The sequence below is a fragment of the Lepidochelys kempii genome, chromosome 2 (assembly GCF_965140285.1).
Source record: "Lepidochelys kempii isolate rLepKem1 chromosome 2, rLepKem1.hap1, whole genome shotgun sequence".
In the NCBI taxonomy this organism is placed as follows: Eukaryota; Metazoa; Chordata; order Testudines; family Cheloniidae; genus Lepidochelys; species Lepidochelys kempii.
In genome coordinates this window covers 228,186,356-228,195,972 of record NC_136381.1, presented here as the reverse complement: position 1 = coordinate 228,195,972, position 9,617 = coordinate 228,186,356, and the positions used below count along the sequence as shown (strand labels likewise).

General features: G+C 42.0%; 1 protein-coding gene across 8 annotated transcripts in view; it reads left to right on the top strand.

Moving 5' to 3' along the window:
- Positions 1 to 1,856: 1,856 nt before the first annotated feature.
- The window catches only part of ADAM22 (ADAM metallopeptidase domain 22), a 196,248-nt gene continuing 188,487 nt past the window's right edge, over positions 1,857 to 9,617 (top strand). For 7 of the 8 annotated variants that reach the window (XM_073334068.1, XM_073334066.1, XM_073334065.1 and 4 more), the window contains exons 1-2: positions 1,857 to 2,218; positions 2,631 to 2,791. In XM_073334068.1, coding sequence (XP_073190169.1) covers positions 2,140 to 2,218; positions 2,631 to 2,791 — 240 coding nt within the window. In that variant the 5' untranslated portion in view covers positions 1,857 to 2,139. The remainder of the gene's footprint in view (positions 2,219 to 2,630; positions 2,792 to 9,617) is intronic. The other variant, XM_073334061.1, reaches the window with a different exon arrangement.

The following is a 9,617-nucleotide window of genomic DNA, read 5'->3' as shown; positions in this document are numbered from 1 at the left end:
GCTGCTCTGCTGAGGACAGATGCTTTCCTAGGTATGCCAGGATTACAGTATGAGGAATTCTGTATACCTTTGTTTCACCCTGAGGTTCCACACAGTACATTTTAATGTGAACAGTATTGTTCTGTATGCAATTTTAAAAATTCCCTGTGGGTGTTCTGCAGGAGGGGGAGTCAGCAGGGAGGAAAAGAGAACAGACTAAAAGAGAGGAAAAGGGGAAGAACAGGAGGGAACAGAAGGGGGAAAATGCAGGGAATAGTTAAGACTCTTGAGGATGGGGGAGGAGAAGGGAGATAATGGGGACAGAGATCCAGCACAGAGGTCCCACTAAATTCCACATCCCTGCACAAAATGGGTCACCTATTCTTTACCTGTTTAGTGAGTACTGTTTATGGTGTTTGTTTTCACCTGATTGAGGATGTGATGCTGCACCTCATTCTTCACAGTAATAATATTATATGATTGATAAGTCATTGAGGTGCTATTGAAAAGTTCTGATTTGCTGAATGATTATCCTGTTTGTACGCATGTATCATTTTTGTATCTGAAATTCTGAATATTGACTACGTATCTGTATTTCAAATGTAGTTACACATGGGTAGTGCCCACTAGCCAAGATGCTTTCAGTCTAGATAGCTGGTTGGGAAGGGTCTATTCAGGGCAATGAGCCATTAGGGAAAACAACAGGCCTCAGAAGAAGCTTATCTCCTACCTGGTGAGCCTTCCTGAGAACAGCTTGTAAGTAATCGCTGCTATGACTCTACAAGGACATGTGACCAGGCCACATGATTCTGGACTCCATCTTGGGATGTCAGTATTTTCCTACAAACTGGTGTGGGAACCAAGTTTTGAAACAAAGGGTTCCTACTATATGCTAACACTATATAAGGCAGGAACATAATCTTTGGTTCTTCACTCCACACACAAGAAGACACCTGGAAACACTTGAGGAACAAAGACTGAACTGGTGGACGTGCTGAACCCAGGCTAAAGGGATTTCTAGTCTGTGTATGAAAGACCTGGGGCTTCCAAGCTGTAAAGCAAGTGCAGCTTGTCCCATAAGAATCTAGAGCCCACCTGTCTCATCAGCCAGGGTGGGGATTTGCTTGTTCATATCCTATCTTTCTAGTATCTTAGACTTAGTAAATAAAATGCAAACTGGGTAATCTGCTTTGATCTATTTGCTATCACTTAAAATCTATCTTTTGTAGTTAATAAACATTTCATATTTTAATCTAAACTAGTGAGCTTTGACTGGAGTGCTTGGGGAAAATCTCTGCTTAGTTACCACATTAAGGAAGAGGTGAACCGGCTATTAAACCCATAACTGGCCAGATTTGACCAGGGCAGGATAGTCCTGCTCTGGTGCCCTAGGCTGGGAAGCTGGCATTTGAGAGCCTGTGTGTAACTGCAGCTGGGTGTGTCCCTACTTCTGTGAATGCTGGTGAAAGTGCAGGCTGGAGGTCTTTGCAGCTTGTCACAGCAGCATAGTGTGAGAGGGAGCTCAGGATGGTGGATCAGAGGGCTCAGTGGTACCCCAGTTCCAGGTGGAACCCTGGGGACCCTATCAAAGAGGAATCTCAGCAACTGACACATTTTAAACAAAATGCAAGTGGCATGTCAGTAATAATACTGGTGTCGTGGAAAATAAAGGTAAAAAAACCTACTAGATTGAGTGTACCCCTGCTGGGGCAAGTTTGTGCCTTATACTTTTTCCTTTAATGCTCTGACCAGTATAATTTTAAATGTCCTTCTTGCAGGGCTTTAATAACTACATTTCCCAGCTAACCTCACTCACTCATCTTCCCTCTCCAAAGTCGTGGAGAGCGATTTTTTCAGGAAGCCTAGCTGGCTATTGATATAGTCTCTCTACTAGAGGTTTCTGAATGTGGATGAGGAGAGATGGGAGGAGCATGAATTCACTTAAGCTACAGCAAAACAACCAATGCAGTAAAAGATCCTGAAAGCAAACGGAAGCCAGTAAAACACAATGCAGTACTGAGGGAGCAGCAATGCACGGCTGGCCATAGACCACACAGGACAGAGGGGGCGAGAGCGCAAAGCTGCTCAATATTGCACCATGCAGACCTGTCTCTGATAATTTCCAAGGCGGGTGGGTGGGGGGAACGGAAGGACACAGCCATGCAGCCTGCTGCTTACCTGCTCTCCTTGATGCTTTGTGCCTTGGGGACCTTCTTTCTGGTTCATTCCAGGCAGACAGGTAAGTTACCACCATTTATGATCGCCGCATGCAATGACCTTTAACTGGGGGCTTACCCTTTCCGGTGGTAAGGATGTGTCTGTCAGGTGCATGGTAGGAACCACACCGGTGCAATTAACATCATGCAGCTGCTACGAACACGAGCTACATTTCATGGCTATGTGTTTGGGGGGGGGGGGTGGGAGGGGGAAGAGAGAGCATGTGTAAGGGTACCTTTTTAAGAAAAGCCCCATTAAGATGGAGATCTTGCCCCCATCACATCGCTGTCTGTACCCTGTGAGCAGTAAGCGTGGGTCAGACACTATCCCTGTCCACGCAGAGCGAGAGAGATGGGGGGATTTGTAATTGCAGCGAGAACAGCTTAGCATAGCGGGGCCAGCGGCGTGATCGTGTGCATTTCTCCCTCCCCGAGGAGCCGCCTTGTTGACGGAGATGGAGAGAAGGGCTGAAAACCGATTTATGGAGAAGCAGAATATCGTCCCCCTCCGTCTGATTCCCCGCCCGGAAGACGGCACCCAGACTGGGCATGGGGTGCTCAACACTCGGGTCAGCAGCCGCTCGGATCGGAAGCAGGTCAGGAAGGTGGCTCGGTTCTCGCGATTGGCTCTGACTTTTTAAGTGGTGGGAGCAGGCAGCTGAGTATTTGGTGGCTTGTTGCCCCGGAGACGTGTCTTTGGTGAAATCGGCTCTTTCCAAATGCTAGTCATGTATGATGCTGCGCCATGCATAGAAATCACAGCAAAGGGGGAGGGGGCTTCGAAGTCAACCCACCAATGAGGTACACAGGATGCAGTTATCAACCTTGCACTGATCATCACAAAACCCTCCTGCTGCTGAGAGTGACCCTCTCTGCTTTAGTCTATAGCAAGAAGGGGTGACGCTGGGTTAGCTCAGGTTATTATTTTAAAACCTATTTTAGGTGTGGGGAGGGTTTCATAGCTACGTAAACCCTTGGTTGAGGTAGGGGCAATAGACCAAATGATCCTTTACTGCAAATTCCCTGAGTGTGGCTGATCTATGAATGCCGGGAAGATGTGCGTCTTCCAACTTCCTGCATCAGTGACAGTCTGGCGTTAGGTTGAGCCGCTTGCTTTTAAGAATATGGGTGTGCATTTAACTCAGATTTTAAAAATAGGAAAGCTTTGGTTTTCCCTGGAATGCCATTTAGTGCTATATCAGTACCTTTGTACAACCAGAACAGAGAATTACTTTCCCAGAAAAAGTAAGAAATTGTGTTTAGAAAGGTGTTTTGTAATCCAGACAGAGGAATGTACTACAGGGGTACCAAGTACATCAGATAAAAGCAGTATTTACTTAAAAATGTTCTCAGTAAGATCTATCTATCTCTATCTCATTTCCTGGGGGTCCTGGGGGACAGTAATCCTACTGCACCGCCAAAAAAATTAGTCTAGAAATTGAAGGGATAGTTCTATTACCTTTTTTATTTCTCTTAATTTAAAATGGTCCTTAGGTGATTTTTTATAGAGATGATTTCTAGCTTTTTGAATCTAAGTGAGGATTTGTATAGAAAGGCTGATTTTGTTTACTTGTTTTTTAAAATTCACCCAGACAAAGAAATTTATTTGCAACAATGCTGCTGAAAAAATACTCATAGCAGTAAAGTAGTGCAATGTCAGTTTTTGAATGAATGTTGTGCATTATGATTGTGTTTAGTGAGCATAGACATACTTATTAAAACTGAAACAAAAATACAGTAATTGATGATAGCAATCACTTATTAAAAACTGTTTATATGTAAGTGGTTGCACATTAGTACCTAAACAGTGAATACTTGCAATCTACTTTTACTCCAAAACTAATACTAATGGAAATAATTTTAGTCAATGTAATTCCCATTAAATTATATTTTTTGGTATGAATATCTTTTTACCTAATATTACAAAATGTTTCTCAGAACATGTCAAAGACAGATCCTGGAGTAAACATGCATTCTAGGTGACTGTTGTAATCCAAGATCGTAGTAAGCTTAATTTTCCATCCAAAAATATATACATAGTAAATTTTTACATTTTTTGTTTTCTTCTGACAAACTTTGAAGGAAGTTCTGGCAATTTGTGTTCTCTTTGTATGTTTCAATAATATATTGTTTCTTCATAACACATTCAGTTACCTGTATACATCATTTATTTTCATCCTATGTGAGTTTCCAGGTACTGAGACTATATTTATGACATGATACAATACAATGTTTACAGCAGTTTTAAATGCTTTCAAGATATGTATAATTAAAAAACAAAAATCAAATAAATTGTGTCTCAGCATTTCAAAATCACTTGAGGACTCCTGAAGTTTTTGAACCATTCACATATTGTAACAGCACATGCCACATCTGTTACAAATATCTAAAATTGAAATCAAGTACAACATTACAATTCAAAATAGTGGCCTGGATCTCTGCCTAAACTGGAGACTAATAGGACTTTCTAGGCTCTTGAATAGTCTGTCTTTCCATACAGATGGTTTCAGATTTTTTATTTACCAACCTGATGCTCCTGAAAAATTTGATGTTGCATTTCATCCATGTTTAACATTATGCAATGTTAATCTCATCCCTTTCACTCAAAAGAGAAATCTGTTGATTTAACATAAAAAGTTTAATTGTATTTTCAGCATAGTTTCTACACTGAGGCAAGCTTTAAAAAATGTTGTTAAGTGATCTGTTTTCTTCCCACTATTGCTGATTACTAAAATATCAGTGTGCAACTAGAAGCTTTCCTGCTTCATAAATAAGCCTCCTTCTGCTACCTGATACATTCATAGTCTTTCCCCATGGTATAAGTAGCTGGCTGTTGCCCCATTGAAGGGATCAGTAATTACTTGTGATGGGAAGGGACGTTTGGAATATAGCCAGACCAAAAACAATGGGTCTGCACTGATTTTATATATTTTTCTTTTAGAAGGACGGATGCTTCTTAATTGAAAAGGGCATTGCACTGCCTCATCCCGGAGTTCTGAGTCATCTTGACAACATATGATCTGCAGCTCTGCTACATTTGCTTAAAGAAAGCTTTGAGGAGCTGCCTGTTTGGAAAGTATTTTTGCAGCACTGTAAAGTCTGAGAAGTGTATTGTTAAAGTTGGATAATTCAATATGCTGGCTATTATGGTGCAACACCCCACAATAAAACTTAACATTAGCTGCAATTTTGGTAGGTGTTTTGACTGCAGTAACAGAGTTAACTTTTGGGTTTGCTTCTACCTAGTGGCTCAGCAAAAGTTAAGTACTTTATAAAATTACATTATACATTTATTGAGTTATTAATTGTCTTCCTGTAGTACCTGCAATGTGCTAGATACTGTCCACACCCACACCGTCTCTACCTGAAAGAGTTTATGATCTAGGAAGACAAGTGCCAAAGGGTTAGAGAACAAGGACAATCAAAATAAATACAATTTGTACACACACACACTTTAAAATTATTAGATACATATTACTTATTTCTGACTGTTCTTCATTCTATCCATGACTAGTGGGCCAGTTTCTTGTAGGAGTTATGAAAGAGAATGAGTCTTGAGCAGAGACTTGAAGGAAAGGATTAGTTATGAATTAGTTCAGGAAGGACTTTCCATGCATAAGTGGCAGCATTCAAGAAAGCACCAAAGTGGTTGTAGGAGAAGCAGTCTAGGCTAGCATCTTTGGCAGAGCAGTAGTAATGGGCATAGGGACAACATGATAAGAGATGAGCAGATGTGTATGGAGGGCAGAGCTTTGTAAGGCCTTGAAGGTTGGGACAACAAGCTTGTACTGGATGTGATGGGAAAGGAAAATGGGGAGCAAGAGGAAGTATGGATGGGGATGACAATCACAGAACACTGGAGAAGGAGGATGATTTTAGTAGCTGTGTTTGAATTGATTAAAGATAGGAGGGATGGGGAGATATAGGTATCAGGGAAGCTAGAGAGGAGGAAGTTATACTAATCAATATGGGATATGATGAAGGCTGAATGAAAGTTTTACCTGTGTTAATAGAAAGTAGAGGTTAGAACTTAAATACAGAACTGAGTAGAAAGCTGCAAGATCTGGACCTAGCCTGGATGTGTGGGTTAAGGGATAGGGAAGAGTGAACGATGACTCCTAGGTTATGGACTTGAGTGACAGAGGTTGGTGGAATTATTGGTAGTAACAGAATGGGAGAGAAGGGGGAGAGTATAGGAAGAAATATAAATTAGTTTTTAGCTGTGTTGTTTAAGCTATTATTGAGGTGTGCAGGAATAGATGTCAGAGGTTGAGTGGAGATTTGGGATTGGATTGAGGGAGACAGGTCAGGACCGGAAAGCTAGATTTCTGAATCATTGGCATAAAGATGGTAGCTGAAATCATGTGAGTGAATGAGATTGCACAACAAGAGGGTATAAAGGGAATAGAGATTCCTACAGAGATTGGGTTCTCCTCTCTTTTTCCTACAGAAAGAGGCTGAAGGTATTAGAGGAAGGAGAGGATGAAGATACAGAAGTCCAAGGAGGACAGGATATTAAGGAGGGTATGATTGACAGTGTCTGATGTCAAGGAGGGTAAGGATGGAGTTCAAGTTCTGAGATATGGCCTTGAAGAGGTCCTTAATGACCTTATGACAGTTTCAGTCCAGAGGAAAGGGCAGAAGCTGCACTAGATGGGATCTAAACTGAAGTTTGGAGTCCCAAGAAAGGAGAGAATGGAGGCAGTTGAGACACAGATGGAGTAAAGAGATGGCCTTTTGAGGATGAGGAAGCCACAGCATGCCTGTATTGTGTGCGGATGGAGCCAGAGGAGAGAGAGGTCAAAAAGAAGGATGAGAGAAGGGGATGAATGAGGGCAAAGGCAGCCAGGAGGGGATGGATTTACAGTTTCAGTTTTGTCTAGGTTTCTAAAAATCTAGTTTCTGCAGCTAATTGTCATATTTGTGTTCAACTCACAAGGGCTTCTTTGGCTCTGAGCCTTGGTGTAATATACACAAAATATATATACACAAAAATAGAAATTAATCACAGTTTTCATATAGCCACTCATTGGAAACCCCTAGACTTGAGCTCTTAAGGAGTGGAAGCAGGGTGTCCTCAGAGGAGGATCAACGGCTGGCTAGCCCTTTAAGGGAAGCTGGGCTCAGCCTTGCCTGTGACTTAGCAGCTATTCTTCAGCCACTCTAGTGATCTAGAAACTAATGATCCAGCTGGGTGTGATGGAGCTTAATGAGAGACCCCAGCTGAGGGGGATCAGGGAGAGAACTCCTTAAATAGAGCTGTGAATGCAGTGGAGGGGGAGATTCAGGAGAGAGGAGCAAGGAGAGTTCTTGGGGAAGTTAGGCTGGAAGGCCTAAAGGGAGCAGGGCAGGAATCCATGGGAAAGCCCTGAGCTAGGGCCTACAAGGAACAGAGACAGCCCTGAGATAAGCTTCCAGAGTCCCCAGACATGAAAAACCTGCTAGGATGAAGTACCATAGGAAAAGCTCTGCAGGGTCTGGGGGTAAGGGCCAAGAAGCAGAGAACTTCAGTGTAGCTCTAAAGAGTCAGACAAATGATCATTTGGACTTTTTATTACCCCAGAAGGGGCCTAAACTGAAGAGGTTACCTGGCTGGAAGGCCAGGCCATGGAAGACTCAGAGGGAGACGGACTATCCCAGGGCTGAAGAAGTGATAATCAGGGAGCACAAAAGAGGCAAAATCCCCTGCAACATAGTGCCCTAATGCCAGGGACCACTATGCTGGCGAGAGAAACCTAATGTATGGATCCATGTATCTCTAATTACAATGCCCCAGGCTGTTGGTCTTCAGAGCATAGTGCCAGGCAAATATTTGTCAAAATGTTTCATTGATCATGTGAAAGCTATGAAAGCTTTATTCCATATGATGGGCAGGTAGTAAATAGCAGGATGGCAATTAGTACTGCCCATTCTAGGTAGCCACATATTGATGCTGGTAGTATTTTGATCTACAGGATGGAATGGGGTCAGATGTAAAGGGGCTCAGGATTGGGTGCCAAGAAGTTTGGGTTCCATTTCTGATTCTATCTCCCTGTCTACAAAATGGGGACTATAATATATAACTATCCCATCATGCTTAATTTGTTTATCTTTCTAAAGTATGCTGGGACTTTTGGACAAAATGTGCAAGAGAGGGTGCCAAGTATTATCAGTACGCCCTGATACCATAACAAAGGGCACTTAATAAATTAGTAATTAAATTATGCTGAGTTTTGTTCTACCTGCACCAGCAGGACCCCCTGGTGTGGATAATGTCTTCATGAGCCAGAAACCTCTAGATTTTATTTAAAATAAAAACCCAGAACAAAACACTAATACAGTATCTTCTAACAAAGTAGAAATGACTTTGTATTTCCCTATGACAGGACCCTAAACAACAAACAGAGCATACTATTGGTGTCCTGTAGAATTTTAACTACAGCAGTGGCTTGAGAAATAGTCCTGTTGCTAAATAATAAAACAAACAGTTGAAAGTTCAAGTTGAAATTCACTCCACCCACAGAGAGCCTGAATATTTGGGCTCCGTGCGGGTAGAGTGCTTTGGTTTGAGAGGTGAATTTCACTTCCTAGCCTGAGACTGGAGACCTGGGCTGCTATGTTTCTTCTCTGACATCTGCTAACCTCATTTATGGGCTGAGATAGCAGCTGCCACCCCTCTGCGCCAGTTGCAGGAGTTCTAAGGGCAACAGGATCTCTATAAACCCAAATTCCCATTGTGGCCTTCCACACTGACATGTGTGGCAGAGACTCTTTCTGTGGCACATATGGGAGTACACAGAATACTCTGTGGGTCAGATACTTTTTTAGTTCCCACCGTGCACTCCCTTCCCGTGCCTTCTCTCATGTGAAGGACTGTGTGCTGGCTCTAAAACCATGGGAGAATTTCATCTCTACCATTCAGAGCTGAAGAGAAGATCAGTCAAAGTTGAAGTTCTATCTAAATGATACCAACAGTTCCTAAGACAGCCAGCTGTTTGATATTATAGTGACTCTAAAACAAAAAGAGTAATCTGAGAAATAATCAACCATGTAGATTTCAAATCTATTCTAAATCTCCTGTAGAATTCTGTATTTGTTTAGGACTTGATCTTGTACCACTGATATCTGAGAGCTTTCTGCCTATTGTAGATTAGTAGGTTACTGCCCGCTATATAACAATGTACTAGCTTTAGTTACCTTGTCCTGTCTAACTTTATTTGTCTGTTTCACCCATCTTCTGCATCTTGTCATAAAGCTAGATTGGGAGATCTCTGGTGCAAGGTATGTCATCTTATGACTTGTTTATAGAGAGCCTAGCACAATGGGGGCCTTGATTCTTGATTGGGATCTCTAGATACTACTATAATACACAAATAATACTAATCTCATATAATTGGAGTCAAGTGAAGAATTTGCAACAAGGAATGTATTAGTCTTCCCTTC